General features: G+C 40.4%; 2 protein-coding genes across 2 annotated transcripts; both read left to right on the top strand.

Annotated features, from left to right (window-relative positions):
- The first annotated feature begins 4,102 nt into the window (after positions 1–4,102).
- Positions 4,103–6,191, top strand: LOC311275516 (C-signal-like). The gene is made up of 6 exons (XM_084384588.1): positions 4,103–4,285; positions 4,364–4,418; positions 4,528–4,715; positions 4,811–4,972; positions 5,279–5,389; positions 5,830–6,191. Exons 1-6 carry the CDS (start codon positions 4,145–4,147, stop codon positions 5,941–5,943), a joined length of 771 nt encoding a protein of 256 aa, XP_084240714.1. The 5' UTR covers positions 4,103–4,144; the 3' UTR covers positions 5,944–6,191.
- Positions 6,192–15,149: 8,958 nt separating this feature from the next.
- LOC311299546 (C-signal-like) lies at positions 15,150–16,983 on the top strand (the record flags this gene model as incomplete). The annotated part of the gene is made up of 6 exons (XM_084423144.1): positions 15,150–15,290; positions 15,369–15,423; positions 15,531–15,718; positions 15,814–15,975; positions 16,186–16,296; positions 16,724–16,983. The coding sequence occupies 6 exons, from the start codon at positions 15,150–15,152 to the stop codon at positions 16,835–16,837; spliced, it is 771 nt and encodes a 256-aa protein (XP_084279270.1). The 3' UTR covers positions 16,838–16,983.
- Between the last annotated feature and the right edge of the window lie 245 nt (positions 16,984–17,228).

Here is a 17,228-nt window from a genome sequence, read left to right on the forward strand (position 1 = left end):
ATGTGTTAGTGTTTTGAATAATTATTTGATTTTGAAACATGTTTGCAGTGTTTTGTTAGACATAGTGTATTGTGTTAGTGTATTATTGTATTTAGAAAATTAGTTTTGGAGTTTAGTTTACAATGTGTGATTTTGAGCATGAAATTAACCGGTTTGCCAATTGTGTGTTTTAGGTGTGTTGGTGTGTTAAGGGTTTAGGAAACTTGTTAAAGGTCCCGTTCTACGTGATCCCATGTTTCAAACTTTAGTTAGTGTGTAATGTTGTTGTTAGAGTATAAATAATATCTGTAAAATTATAAAGCTCAAAGTTCAATGCCAAGCGAGATATTTTATTTAACAGAAGTTGACTACAAAAAACGGCTGGATTGGACTACACCCCTCTACATCCTGCTTTAATGATGTCACTAGAACCGTAACCTCCGCCCACAGGAACACAGGCGTATTGATGGCGAAATGTCAACAGACGTGGTTGATGTTTATCTATAATCGGATACCGCAAAAGTTTAATTCGAAGTTAGTTTGCTCTGTCCATTTCACCACGGACTGTTTTTCTAACCTGGGATAATATCAAGCAGGCTTCTCTCAGCGTTTCATACTGACGAAGGGGACAATTTCAACTATATTCCAGCAAGCGGTAAGTACAAGTAGTGATTTAATATGGAAGTAGCGATCAACTTCACATCGTTTCTCTTAGTAGGATGAAAATAATCTTACTTAAACTGTGATTAATATACAGAAAGCGATCAAAGAACAATCCCTTTCCAATCGTCCAAGCTGTCAATCACACAGCGCGAGTTTATATGGACACTTGCCAACACTCGTTATGAAATCAATGACGCTGTTACACTGCACAACGAAGCTCTTACTGTATTTATATGCCTCATGTTTGCATTGGTGAAATCATTAGTGAGTGCAGAAACTGCGTTGCAATGATAAGATCTTTTTTCACGCGATCAACAGGCTGTCATCTGCTCAATGCTCGTCACTGCAATTTTTTATGTGATTGAAAGAGATCTAAATACTTAAAAAACTTCTCACGATTCGTTAATCCCGATAGCTGTAATAGTAAAAACGTATAATAGCTGTAATAGTAAAAGTTTTCCAGATAGTTCCACATGTAATGCCAGATATTTCATATGCAAGCATTTCAGCCAATCACAGCAGAGGGCGTTTACACTGAAGTCTCTCAGCAGACACGCCCCTTCAAACAGAGTGTTCAAACCAGGGAATGAAATCAGGCTAGGAAATATGCCTTTTATTTCTAAATTATAACAATTTTTGATCTAAAAAACATACTAACATTATAAGGGCACCCCTGGAAACATGATAAAATAATAAAAATAATCCATGGAATGGGACCTTTAAATGTATTGAAAAAACTGTCATAGCGATTGTAAAAAACTGTATTATTACAACACCAGTAAAGTCAATGGATGTTCACCTAGATGTTTTATTTATTTATTTCTACATTTGCCGTAGTATTGTCGATGGGTTCAATAACACATCCCACAAAAAGAGGGCCTTGGCCAGAACCTAGTGTTATTTGGGGGACCTTGTCATGGAAAAGTTTGGGAACCCCTGATCTAAATGATTGAATGCCCTTGTGGTCTGGCATACAGGAAACACACAACAAGGTTTGAAAACACATATCACGGTCAAAAGAATCCTATTGCTGTTCATTTTAATTATTTTAAACACTATTGGTCTACACTTCGATATTTATGAATTGAACAAGTGAAAGTACCAAGAAGCGGTGGTGACATCTATAAACTCCTACAGAGGGAAGCAGTTTTCAGTGATACATCGAACACTCTTTCTCCTAAAGGCGTTAACTTAGATTTTGATCTCAAACCTTTTTTGTAAGATTTTCTGTATTATTAGTTCATTATTTAAATTTATTTAATAATATTTTTTATTATTATCTGTTTATCATTTGAAAATAAACTTTTTTGTAATATTATTTGGTCATTATTTAGGTTGGAGAGGTTAGTCCTGAAAGCACATTTGCCCCTAAGTAAAGACATCATTGGACCCCCTACAATTTGCCTATCGGATGTGTGTCTGATACAATCGTGAGCAATACAGGGACTCCACAGGGGACTCTGCTCCCCTTAAATTACTGAAGGGAATGTTCCTCGTGAACAATGTATGGATAAATACCTTGCTTAAGGTCACACTGGCGATAATGGAGCTACTGATCAGCTCATCAGTTTATGGTTCATACGTACCTTGCTGTGTTTTCTAGCTGAGACCTTTAATCTCTACTCTCACTTCTGAAACAGTGTATATGATTTTAAAGGAACACTGTGTAGCTTTTCAACCTTCATAATATATTTCCAAGACCCTTGTGATGGTACATCGACTTACAATAGGTTGAATGACACGTCTGCCATAGCCTGACGGGGTCTGTATCGCTTTTACTGGCACTATGTAACTAGGGGTTCGGGTAGTAACCCGAGCATAAAAAGAACTACAAAATTTGACTGCTTTACGGCATACGTCACTTCCCCCACCACTTCCTCAAATTTGGACGTGAGCGTTTATATACTGTCTATGGATGTGAGAGGCCAACCAGCGCTTGTTTTCGGCTTTCGTGCGTATGTTTTTGTCATGGGGGCTGTTTACACCTGGCCACTTCATGCGTTTTCTCAGATCGGATAGCTATCCGATCGTGAAAAGACCAGGTGTAAATGCCCTCCGAAACGCATTCGAGACGGATTTGAATCCGATCGCTCAAACCACTTCAGGAGGAGGTCTGAGACGCATTCCAGACGAAACTGGACAAGTATAAAAGCATCTGGTTGTTGAAACCACATATGTAAATTGTACTCCTCCCAAAAATGCAAAAAACATTTTTATAAAAAAATATAAGCTATATGTTATTGCCAGATATGACGACGCTACTGGAACACGCATCACCGCAGCTGAGCATCGATTCATCAAGCCAACGTGCAAACTATCGCAAATCAAAGTGAAAGTAAGTCGCAGACGCTTAACACACAATCATCATCATTATAAATAAAAAAACTAAATGATCTTACCAGGGCTGTTGACGCTCTCTCTTATTGCGGTCTTTGATTTTGAAATTTTAGCTGATGATCAATAAAATGCAGTTCATATCTGTTGCTTTCGGTGACGTGCACTCCATTAAATCTGCATATAGCGCAAGAATTGAAGATCGGATTTAAATCCGTTTCGCAAAAACACATTTATGTGACCAGGTGTAAATGGAATCATTTTGATAAATCAGATAGCTATCCGATCTGAGAAAACGCATGAAGTGGACAGTAAATAAATCTCTTATTTGTAAACTTCTATGTTGTATGTTGTTGCGCTTGCTTGTATTATGTCTTTTTTTTTTTACATGCTGTTCATTCATCCATTGCTGATAATTAGACCAGTCCAATAATTTGCACATATGTCTAGCTAGCTTTCGATTATCAAAGCTGTTGACAGACTTACAAACACTCGTTCATTACGTGTTTTTTGCGTTATGTTTTATTGCCTAGCTTGCCTCACTAGTTTGCCAGCTGAACTCAGGTGTTGTGACGTGTATTTATCACGTAGTGCTGAGGGATATCAGACGACGCTGTTGACGTTGATTCTTGCGATTATCATGAGAACAGTTTTCAGTATCTCACATAAATATCAGGACATAAATAAGCCTAACGTAGAGGTTGTAAATAAACGAGCACAATTTGCAAACTATTATGATAAATTGCAATAATCATGTCTTCGGAGTCTATGTGTGCCTGTTCCATACCCGACGCAGGTACCGGTGTACAGGGTGGGAGGTGGGAGGTAGGGGGGTGGAGGGGTATTTACAACAGTGCAAGTATTCCACAGCGACTCTAGGGGTCGCTGTTTGACAAAAACACAATTTCTCCACAGTGTGCCTTTAAGAAAGTAATATAACTTTTTGGAAAGCGTCCAAGCAGTTTTATTACTCAAATCTATTAGTGCCGATAGGTTTATGCTAAGGAGTCACTTTGAAATATCATGTCGACTAGGCATTAGCTCTCTCTCTTTTAAACAATATGACAGCCCAGTGCAATATGGGGTGTGGCGTCCACTCTGCATTCCATATAAAAAGCCTGATAGAGAGGCAGGTTGGGTGATAAAACCAGACTGATCATCTTTGAACATGGCGACATTAAAGGCGTGTAGTGCTCTCGTGACCGGGGCCAACCGAGGCTTGGGTCTAGAAATGATCAAGCAACTCCTGGAGGCCCGTTGCTCCCAAATTTTTGCTGCATGTCGTGACCCAGATGGGACCAATTCTGAGGTGAGTGTTCAAGAGCTTAGGAAATAAGACAGCTATAGAAATGTGCATTTTATCAGTCACATTTTCTTTCTGATTCAGGCACTAAGAGAACTGGCCAAAAAACATCCAGGTGTTGTCACCATTGTGAAGCTTGGTAAATGTGGATTTGTCTTTTAGATTACATTTTACTTTACAGTAATAGTTGGTTTTTTTTAGGTTAGAAATAACCTTTTTACAACTGATAATTTTTCTGCCGATATTAGATGTTGCTGATCCATGCAGTATCAAAGAATCTGCAAAGAAAGTGGGTTCTCTGCTGGGCAAGAATGGTTTGAACCTGATCATAAATAATGCTGCAGTGTTACCACAAAAAACCATGTGGAGCACCACCGTTGAGGACATGATCCAAGCCTTCAACACCAACATGCTAGGACCTTTATTTGTCATTAGGGTAATGGAAAGAGTTTTGGGGAACAAGACTAATCTAAAACAAGACTTGATTTCTTGCAATATCTAAAACACTTGGTTGTGAATGTCTTTAATCAGGAGTACCTGCCGTATCTGCGTGCAGCAGCTAAAGCCAGTGGCAAACCAGGGATGTCATGTGATAAAGCAGCTGTGATCAACATCTCCACAGATTCATCATCTATGAGCCTCGTGGCATCACAGACAGAGCCATTCCCGCTCTTCCCATACAGTATCAGCAAGGTACACAAGAAGACTCTTTTGAGACAGGCAGAAAAATGTGGTTTGAAACTCGATTAAAATCAGATATTTGGAAATGTGTTTCAGTCTGAATGGTCAGAATGGATTTCAAATAGGTTCATTCGGGACACTACACATGTAATAATAATAGTGTAATAATGAGTAAAGATTATACAAATGAGCCATGTGCAAATTTATCTATTCATTGAATGCTATACTCCCTGAACATACGTTCTTATCAAACACTGTCTCAAATTAGAAGTGGTTGCAGTGTTACCAAACTTTGTCATGCATCTGTTTTCCTTTCAGGCAGGTCTAAACATGTTGACTGTGTATACTGCTAGGGACTTAAAGGCAGATGAGATCCTCTGCATTTCCATTCACCCAGGATACGTGAAGACAGACATGGGGGGAGATGAGGTAAATCTAGACTCAGTGATAAAGGTGATTTGCTGTAATGGGATGAATTTAATTTAACTAATATTCTATTTAAATATTATGTTCCTCTGAAATGAAAACCTAGTCGGTAGATTGAAGATTTCACCATGCAGTTTTTTTCATAAATGTGACTGTTATCCATTCTAGAACCCATTTCGGTTCGGGGTCATTTTGAACACTGTAGAAATAAAGGTTTGAGGTCTCTTAAAGGTACATTCTAAGAGTGTAAAGTTGAAATTTTGTTCATAATCATCTCTCAAAAGGAAATTAAAGATCAGCATGATGCGTCAATGTTTATATTCATCATTAAAATGACTCTGGAGTCTCAGAAACCAAAAATGAGGCACAAAAGCACACAGGTGGTTTCTGTTTGTCAACATTACACTATTTTAATTGCATGTTATTCTCTGTTTGTCCACCAGGCACATATCGACACCAGGACAAGTGTGGAGGGGATGATGAGTGTCTTTGGCAGCCTTACTGAGAATCAGCATGGTGGATTCATGGACTACACTGGAGAAACTATGCCCTGGTAAAACAGAAGCACAAACCAGTCTTCCCTAAGGAAGGCCAACGAAGTGCTAATCCAGATGCCCTGTATTACCCATCATATAAAAAGTGATAAGCAACGTCATTAGCTTTCATGTCAGACAACATGGCAACTTGATTCTGTGTTCAATACAATAAAACTAACTAAACAAACAATACTGCAATATTGTAATTTTTCCAAACTTTTTGTGCATTCACCATTTCAGTAAGACAAAATAAACACTGTCAACACTTCACATATTTAGTACTGTTAAATGGTTTCTATGCTACTGCATGCACCTCAGCAAACAATACAGAATGGACCTTCTTGACACTAAATCATTTATTTTACATTTTGATAAATATCCTTTTATCCTTAATAGTTTAAGAAACTATCTGCTGGGATTAGCAAGGTGATACATGACTTGTACTAAACGTAGCATTGTGAAAAGCACAATAATTACAACATAATTTTTGGATTTGATATTTTGTTACATAGTGACATTTATATATGAGGTAAAAATAAATATCAGTAAATTATACAAACATATACAAATTGTCCATAAAACTTCAAAATATACACTACCAAACTAGCCTAGAAATCTAGACGCACCCTAGCGGCAGCAAAATTATTTTGCAGCCAGGGTGGGTCTAGCAACTCTCAATAGACCTTTTTGCTGCAAAAACCTAAATTGGGTCAGGCCAATCACGTCGTGTATAGAGTAGGCGGGGGCGGGCTTAACATATGACGACAGAGTTGCGGCGGTTCCTGCCACTTGAAAACAAAGAATGGCTGCTGCGGATGGAGAACAGCGGTCTTTCGAATCGGCTTTGGCCGCGACTCTGGAGGACTTGGAGTTAAGTTTTTCTTTGAGAAAAGAACAAAGAACGGCACTTAAGTCATTCTTAAAAAAAGGAAGATGTGTTCGTAGTTTTGCCAGATTTAAAAGTTGAATCTATCAACTAACGTTAGCTCCGCTGTTGGGAAAACGCTCTGGTTGGTTGAAGCGCTGTCCTATTGTGTGCAGAGGGAATTTGAAAGACAGCCGTTTATCCCGCCCATCAGATTGACCGTGTCTATGGTGAGTTGCCAGACTAAACATCTTGATGTACGTCTGGCTTGCCAGGCTACTACCAAACGTCAGTGACAACGAAATGGGGGTTTCGCTTATAAGCCTATCACCTTCGAGTATAGAAAACGAGCCAATGGCAATGGAAATGCCATGGGTCTGCGGAATTTGCATGCATAACTCCGCCCTACCTCGTGGGTATATAAGGAAGTATGCCGCAACATGCAGATATGTTTCCTGCTGAGGAGCCGAGACTTTGGCGTTTCTAGCGGTACAGCGGAAGTGGCAGGAAGACGTAACGTACTCCGAGTGGTCACTACGAGTTACGTCTAATCACGCCACCTTCTCGGCTATCTTCCAGTGCCCTGCGTAAGTGTGAGCTCCATGTCGTGAGACTGGCACGGACGAAGGAGTCCTACTTATCACAGGAATACCAAGGTACACTGGGAAGCATATCTCAGTGGAAATATGCAACACAATGCCCGCCCAAAGGGAGGTCTTAAGAATACACATGACCTGAGGGGGGGTGCATATGGAAGAACACTGGGGTGTCCAGCCCGAAGGGTGGAATCTTTCAACCCCAGGGGTGGCAAGGTGGCTTGCCAAGGGAAGACACATGCTCAAGGAGGCTTACAGTTGAAATACACATGTGGGGGTCGCCCAACGGAGGAACCATGCACATGGAGGCATCTAGCCAATCGCGAAAGCTGCCGGAGGCATAACTCTGGCGTTGGCGTCAGCAGTGCTGGAGGAACTCAGGGTTTCTCAGGGAAACTCACCTGAGGAGAATATCGCACTGATCCAGTCCGTGGAGTGAAATGGCGAGCAAGCGAAGACACCTGAGCGGATCCAAGTTACTGGCTAGTTGAAGCGAGTACACGAGAGGATACTGGCTCCACTCGGAGATTATAGAATCTCACGAATGTGTTAGGTGTCGCCCAGCATGCAGCTCTACAGATGTCTGTTAGCGAGGCGCCATGTGCTAGAGCCCAAGAGGAGGCCACACTCCGGGTGGAGTGGGCTCTCACACCAAGGGGGCATGGTCGACCTTGCTGCTGGTATGCCAGAGCAATGGCGTCCACTATCCAGTGAGACAACCTTTGCTTGGAGAGAGCCTTTCCCTTCAGCTTCCCACCATAACAGACAAAGAGTCTACGGAGAATGCCTGCAGGTCCCCTACACTCTTGATGGATGCCAGTGCAAGCAGAAGTGCTGTCTTCATTGAAGGGAACTTAAGCTCCACTGCTTGCAAAGGCTCAAAGGGAGCACTCCGCAGGGCAGTTAAAACCACTGAGAGGTCCCAAGAGGGCACGAGAGGAGGGCGAGGAGGATTCAGTCTCACTCCGGCCCGTAGAATGTTGAGGTTCGCCAACGGGGTGAAGGTCTGATGACAGGTCGGAGTAACTGGTACTCGGGGCGTGACCAAGGTAACTGGTACCTCGGAGCGTGATTTTGAAGAACACTCGATGACACTCAGAGAATGCAGGCTACAGGAGTGAAGAGAACCTCTTGGCTCCGTAGCAAAAACATATCTGCATGTTGCGGCGTACTTCCTTATATACCCACGAGGTAGGGTGGAGTTACGCATGCAAATTCCGCAGCCCCATGGCATTTCCATTGCCATTGGCTCGTTTTGTAATACTCAAAGGTGATAGGCTTCTAAGCAAAACCCCCATTTCGTCGTCACTGACGTAACTTGTAGTGACCACGAAAGGGAACAAAGGTATGTACACAGTTTCTAATGAGCCTCAAAACCTGTTGATTTTACGCTTAAATGCTTGAAATTTGTTTTGCAGGTGAGGAAATGTTGTATTTTAACTTTTTACTCTGTTTTGCTTTTATAAGAAGATTTGTTTTGGAATTGTGGGTCTATTTGGGTGAGAAACTTAAGAAAAAAAACAAGTGATGTGTTTTGGCTAAACATTTTCCACTGAGTTAAGATAAAGAACTGTTGCGGGATGGGGAATTCAAGGCTAGCCATTGGGTCGACACTGATAATGGGAACTTGAAGGGAACAAAAAGTTGATCAAATAAATTATTGTCAGTTTGTGTCATGAACGTAAACACCATGGGCTGACGACTACTATATAAAGAGTAGGCATACTTACCTTCGCTCAATCTCTCCAAGGAATGGTAAAGAGCTCTGGCCATTGAATAAATGCTAGTGAGAGAACCAAGTCTAATACACCATAGCATAATACACCCGTGCAAAATGGGCGTGGAGTTACATAAAAAGCACAGGTAGAGTCAGACTGGGTGACAGAAGCAGCTTGATAACCATAAGAACATGGCAGCAGTGAAAGCATGAAAAATCCTGATCACAGGAGCCAACCGGGGCTTGGGCTTAAAAATTGTTAAGAAACTCATATTTACAAATATTTTCATCTTTTCATATCATCATATTTTTTGCTACCTGTCGTGACCCAGATGGGCCGAAGTCTGAGGTGAGTTATAAATAGCTAACACATATATTAAATACCAGGAGAAATCATAATTTACCTTGTTTAATTATGTGTATTATCTTTCTTGAGGCATTGAGAGAACTGGCAAAAAAGCTTCCAAGTGTGTGATCACTGTCATACGTCTTGTTATATGTGCATGTGTCCTTGGAGCGTTTGAAATGTTCGCTGGAAATGTTAATTTTTTTACCCCATTTCTCTGCTTAAAGGGATACTCCACTTTAAAATGAAAATTCTGTCACCATATACTCACCCTCATGTTGTTTTAATCCTTTATGAATTTCTTTCTTCTGCTGAACAGAAAGGAAGATATTTAGGAGAATGTCAGTAACCAGACAGTTTCTGATCCCATTGACTTCCATAGTAGGAAAAAAATGTATACTATGGAAGTCAATGAGACCAGAAACTGTCTGGTTACTGACATTCTTCTAAATATCTTCCTTTCTGTTCAGCAGAAGAAAGAAATTAATAAAGGATTGAAACAACATGAGGGTGAGTATATGATGACAGAATTTTCAATTTAAAGTGGAGTATCCCTTTAATGCAGGGGTGTTCAATCCTACTCTGCTATCCAGCAGAGTTTAGCTCTAGCCCTAATTGAACACTTAATAATATTGGAGTTATGACATTTAACCGCAAAATACTTGTAGGTAACTTAAGCTGACTGTTATAGTTTATCGTATTGTTATAATTTTCGTTTGTGTAATTTCAAATTCCAAGTGATCAAGGGCTTAGCACATTTAAGCACATTGCAAGGTTTCCACCAGTAGTGGTCAGTAGTTTAAGCACACTGCAAGGTATTCCGTCTATGTTGTGGCCTGATGTCTAAGCATCTAGGCTAGGGCTTTCACTATTGTGCCACATGGACGTACGTTTGTGACTAGGCAATTCAAATGAGTGCTTCTGGGGAAGAACTAGTCAGTGGATGTCCAGAGTTTTTAAGGTTCATGGCATTGTACCAAAATAAACAGCTATAACAAGCCTTAGCTTGTCTTTCAGCCTGATCATCAGACCATCTAGACCCAAAGACAATGCTGCACCATTATATAAGAAAATTACTACTTTTTATCAGTCGTTTGTTGTTTGAGCTTGCTGCGGGATGCATTTTTCTGACACTTTTGACACTTGATTAGGGATGCTCAATATTGGTATCATGTCCGATACCGACATTTTTTGCCAGATTGCATGTTGGTCAGACAGGACCGATCCAGATCTGATACTGTTCCTAATGGTTATTACTGTAAGCTTAAAAAAAAAAAAAAAAAAAAAAAAAAAAACATTTTCATGTACTATATCCCAGGTGTTCTGAAGATATTCAACAGATAAGCAATTTGGGAAATGGATGGATGATAGCCACATATTTATATTTTCTCCAGGCACCACCAAGAAAGTGTGGAGGGAATTCTGTGTGTTATTGGCAGCCTTACTGAGAAGCAGCACGGCGGATTCTTGGACTACACTGGAGAAACGGTGACCTGGTCAAACAAAAGAACAATATGAGAGGTCACCAAAAAGCTGGTCCAGGTCCAAACTGCCCTATTAACCATTATAAGGCCACACCCAATCAAAAGCACTTAATTTCAGACCACAAATGTTCATGAAAAACATGACAATTTCATTTTTCATACAATAAAACACTAATAATAAAAAGCAATAAAGCGGTACACAGTACACACACACACACACACATTATCTCTCTCTCTCTCTTTCTCTACTGTATATGCTGTAATGACTGTGCTTATCAATTACAAACAGTTGAATCAGTGAGTGAAATTAATAATTAATTGTACCTGTAGTGCAGCAAGTATTCACGTGTTTAATGTCATGGTCCTGTTGCTTTGTTCTGTCATGTTTAGAGTTAGCAACAGGATTCTGACTCCCAAGTTAGATGTTACATGCCTGGGTGAGCGCACCACTTTGGGCTTATTCCCTTGGCTTTGTGCTCTCCAGTTTTTGTTGTGTCAGGAGCATACGGTCTGGGTCTTGAACCTTATGTCTTGTTTGGTGTTAAATTGCCTCATAATATTGTCTTACTTGTCACACTAGATGTGGAATCATTAAACACTAGAATTCCACATGATGGTGGTACAGGCTATTGATTTCTTCGTACGTTATTGTTTTGTAAACAAATGTACATTGTATATTGTATAAATTAACCAGCTGACATTGGTCGTGTGTGATGTGTGTGATACTGTTCAATAGTGAGCCTATGTTCTGACGTACAGCCCAGAAGCGCTGTGCTGTTACACTACGTGAACTCACTCAGAGGCCCACACAGAAGAAAATTAAGAGTTGAATAAAGTCGTTATTTTTATTTGTTTTTGCGCACAAAAAGTATTCTCATCGCTTGATAAACTTAAGGTTGAGCCACTGTAGTCACTTGGACTATTTTAATTATGTCTTACTAACTTTTCTTGGCTGGCAGATAAAATTACATAGAAGCCTATGAAGGAGTGAGCCAGCTCTTAGATTTCATCAAAAATATCTTAATTTGTGTTCTGAAGATGAACAAAAGTCTTATGGGGCTGGAACAACATGAGGGTGAGTAATTACTGACAGAATTTTCATTTTTGGGTGAACTAACCCTTTAAGATAATCCGTAGGACATGTACGTATAATGAAACATGTAAGAAACAATGTAAGGATTTAAATCAAAGGTTTCATGAAAGAGGCTGCACTGAAAATTGGATTAAAAGGCTGCTGAACGATTCGTAAATATAGATCAGAAAGAATGTCTCAATAGAATACGTCTGGAATCAGTCAATAATTCGTTGTTTTGTGTAATCCAGTATTCAGCCTTAAAGGGATAGTTCACTTTGAAATTAATTTTTTATATGTTTTAGCTTACCTCAAGGGCATCCAAGATGTAGGTGTCTTTGTTTCCGCAGTAGTTTCAATTTTGATATTTTTAGGTCAAACCGTTCTTGTCTGTCAGTCATATAATGCAGGTCTATGGTCACTGGCTCAAAACACAAGCACAGAGTCCAAATTAAAACAATTCCCCATCGTCCAAATGAAACAATTCCCCATCATAAGTACACATTGATGGCCTAAGACACGAAACGAGCGGTTTGTGTGAGAAAACGAACAGTATTTATATCGTTGTTATCTCTTGAAAACAGCACACGTCCAAATGATCTGACAGCGCGGGCGGGTATAGATATATACATAGATGTCGCCTTGGCTACTGCAGTTCATTGGAACGAAACCGTAGCCAAGCGACATCTAGTGTATACATCTATACCCGCCAGCGATAAAACAACGATATAAATACTGTAACTGTTCGTTTTCTCACACAAACCGCTCGTTTCGTGTCTTAGGCCATCGTGTCAAACGACCACGCATGCAGTACCGCCACTGCATAAAGGAGGAAGACAGCCCTCTTGGCCGTGGCAGGACTGATGGTGCGCAGCTCCGAGACGATCTCAGGGATGACAACGGGCTGCACAGGGACGACCTCCGGGATGACAGCACTTTTTTTCTCTGTCTTTACACACACACACACACACACACACACACACACACACACACACTCACAGTGTGTCTTCTTCTTCTTCTTCTCTCTCTCTCTCTCTCTCTCTCTCTCTCTCTCTCTCTCTCTCTCTCACACACACACAGATACAAAGTTGAATGTTGAAATTGCTGTACCAGATTTGAAGATGTTGAAATTAATTTACCATATATGAAGATCTGACATACAAATGTTATTATTACAACACCAATAAAGTCAATTGATGTTCACCTAGATGTTTTATTTATTTATTTCTACATTTGCTGTAATATTGTCGATGGGCTCAATAACACATCCCACAAAAAGAGGGCCTTGGCCAGAACCTAGTGTTATTTGGGGGACCTTGTCATGGAAAAGTTTGGGAACCCCTGATCTAAATGATTGAATGCCCTTGTGGTCTGGCATACAGGAAACACACAACAAGGTTTGAAAACACATATCACGGTCAAAAGAATCCTATTGCTGTTCATTTTAATTATTTGAAACACTATTGGTCTACACTTCGATATTTATGAATTGAACAAGTGAAAGTACCAAGAAGCGGTGGTGACATCTATAAACTCCTACAGAGGGAAGCAGTTTTCAGTGATACATCGAACACTCTTTCTCCTAAAGGTGTTAACTTGGATTTTGATCTCAAACCTTTTTTGTAAGATTTTCTCTATTATTTGTTCATTATTTAAATATATTTAATAATATTTTTTATTAGAAAATAAACTTTTTTGTACTATTATTTGGTCATTATTTAATATGTGATTTTTCATCTCTATTGGAGATGAGGCTTACACATTGACATGTGTCTCACCCATGTGTCTTATCTGACTCTGATCCTCATCTGGCCTTGACCATCCTTCCTGCCTGCCTTTTTCCTTTGCATGTTGGAGTTTACCTCAAGGGCCAAATTATGGCAAGATGACTGGGTCTGAGTATCTCTGAAACAGCAAGACTTGGGAGTTGCTCCCGGTCAGCAGTGGTGAGAATTTACCAACAGTGGTCAGAGGAGGGACAAACCACAAACTGGCGACAGGTTGTTGGGCATCCAAGGCACATCGATGCATGAGGGCAACGAAGGCTGTCCAGTATGGTCCAAGCTAACAGAAGGTCTACTGTGGCATAAGTCACAACATTTTAATGATGCTTTTGGGAGGAATGTGTCACATCACACTGTGCATCTCATTCTGCTGCGTATGGGGCTGCAGACCAATCAGAGTACCTATAATAACCCCTGTCCACCGTCGAAAGCGCATTGGACAATGACAAGCCGGTGGAGGGAGTGTGATTCTCTGGGCAATGTTCTGCTGGGAAACCCTGGTCCGGTCATTCATGTGGACGTAAATTTGACACGTGCCACCTACCTAAACATTGTTGCAGACCAGGTACATCCCTTCATGACAATGGTGTTTCCTGGTGGAAGTGGCCTCTTTCAGGAGAGTAATGCACCCTGCCACACTGCACACATTGTTAAGGAATGGTTTGAGGAACATGATGAAGAGTTCAAGGTGTTGCTCTGGCCTCCAAATTACCCAGATCTCAATTGAGCATCTGTGGGATGTGATGGACCAACAAGTTCAGTCCACAAAGGCTCCACCTCGCAAACCTATAGGACTTACCGGTAGGTTGGTCCTGAAAGCACATTTGCCCCTAAGTAAAGACATCATTGGACCCCCTACAATTTGCCTAGCGGATGTGTGTCTGATACAATCGTGAGCAATACAGGGACTCCACAGGGGACTCTGCTCCCCTTAAATTACTGAAGGGAATGTTCCTCGTGAACAACCTATGGATAAATACCTTGTTTAAGGTCACACTGGCGATAATGGAGCTACTGATCAGCTCATCAGTTTATGGTTCGGTACGTATGTACCTTGCTGTGTTTTTTAGCTCAGACCTTTAATCTCTACTCTCACTTCTGAAACAGTGTATATGATGTTAATAAAGTAATATAACTTTTTGGAAAGCGTCCAAGCAGTTTTATTACTCAAATCTATTAGTGCCGATGGGTTTATACTGAGTCACTTTGAAATAACATCTTGACTCAGCAAAGTTCTCTCTCTTTTAAACAATATGACAGACCAGTGCAATATGGGTGTGGCGTCCACTCTGCATCCCATATAAAAAGCCTGACAGAGAGGCAGGTTGGGTGATATCATCAGAGACAGGTATCATCTTTGAACATGGCAACATTAAAGGCGTGTAGTGCTCTCGTGACTGGGGCCAACCGAGGCTTGGGTCTAGAAATGGTCAAGCAACTCCTGGAGGCCCGTTGCTCCCAAATTTTTGCTGCATGTCGTGACCCAGATGGGACCAATTCTGAGGTGAGTATTCAAGAGCTTAGGAAATAAGACAGCTATAGAAATGTGCATTTTATCAGTCACATTTTCTTTCTGATTCAGGCACTGAGAGAACTGGCCAAAAAGCATCCAGGTGTTGTCACCATTGTGAAGCTTGGTAAATGTGGATTTGTCTTTTAGACTACATTTTACATTACAGTAATAGTTGTTTTTTGAGATTAGAAATAACCTTTTTACAACTGATAATTTTTCTGCCGATATTAGATGTTGCTGATCCATGCAGTATCAAAGAATCTGCCAAGAAAGTGGGTTCTCTACTGGGCAAGAATGGTTTGAACCTGATCATAAATAATGCTGCAGTGTTACCACAAAAATCCATGTGGAGCACCACCGTTGAGGACATGATCCAAGCCTTCAACACCAACGTGATAGGACCTTTATTTGTCATCAGGGTAATGGAAAGAGTTTTGGGGAACAAGACTAATCTAAAACAAGACTTGATTTCTTGCAATATCTAAAACACTTGGTTGTGAATGTCTTTAATCAGGAGTACCTGCCGTATCTGCGTGCAGCAGCTAAAGCCAGTGGCAAACCAGGGATGTCATGTGATAAAGCAGCTGTGATCAACATCTCCACAGATGCATCATCTATGGTCATCATGCCATCACTGCCAGAGCCATTCCCGCTCTTCCCATACAGTATCAGCAAGGTACACAAGAAGACTCTTTGGAGACGGGCAGGAAAATGTGGTTTGAAACTCGATTAAAATCAGATATTTGGAAATGTGTTTCAAATTCATCAATTCATTGACTACCATACGTTCTTAACAAACACTGTCTAAACTTATTTGAAACTGAAAAACAAATTAGAAGTGGTTGCAGTGTTAACAAACTTTGTCATGCATCTGTTTTCCTTTCAGGCAGGTCTAAACATGTTGACTGTGTATACTGCTAGGGACTTAAAGGCAGATGAGATCCTCTGCATTTCCATTCACCCAGGATATGTGAAGACAGACATGGGGGGAGATGAGGTAAATCTAGATTCAGTGATAAATTTGATTTGCTGTAATGGGGTGAATTTAATTTAACTAATATTCTATTTAAATATTATGTTCCTCTGAAATGAAAACCTAGTCAGTAGATTGAAGATTTCACCATGCAGTTTTTTCATAAATGTGACTGTTCCATTCTAGAACCCATTTCGGTTCGGGGTCATTTTGAACACTGTAGAAATAATCCCTTAAAGGTACATTCTAAGAGTGTAAAGTTGAAATTTTGTTCATAATCATCTCTCAAATGGAAATTAAAAATCAGCATGATGCGTCAATGTTTATATTCATCATTAAAATGACTCTGGAGTCTCAGAAACCAAAAATGAGGCACAAAAGCACACAGGTGGTTTCTGTTTGTCAACATTACACTATTTTAATTGCATGTTATTCTCTGTTTGTCCACCAGGCACATATCGACACCAGGACAAGTGTGGAGGGGATGATCCGTGTCTTTGGCAGCCTTACTGAGAATCAGCATGGTGGATTCATGGACTACACTGGAAAAACTATGCCCTGGTAAAACAGAAACACAAACCAGTCTTCTAACAAAGGGCTAATCCAGATGACCTGTATTACCCATCATGTAAAAAGTGATAAGCACAGTTATAAACTTTTATGACAGACAACATGGCAACTTGATTCTGTGTTCAATACAATAAAACTAACTAAACAAACAATACTGCAATATTGTCGTTTTGGGGGGGGGGGGGGGGGGGGGGTGTTTGGCTCAAGGTCATGGTGCAAAGCCAAATTCAAGGCTAGCCGTTGGGTCGACACTGATAATGGGAACTTCAGCTCTGAGAAAAAGTTGATAAAATAAGTTATTGTCAGTTTGTGTCATGAACGTAAACACCATGGGCTGACGACTACTATATAAAGAGTAAGCATACTTATCTTTGCTCAATCTCTCC

Source organism: Rutilus rutilus (assembly GCF_951802725.1).
Source record: "Rutilus rutilus genome assembly, chromosome: 1".
NCBI lineage: Eukaryota > Metazoa > Chordata > Actinopteri > Cypriniformes > Leuciscidae > Rutilus > Rutilus rutilus.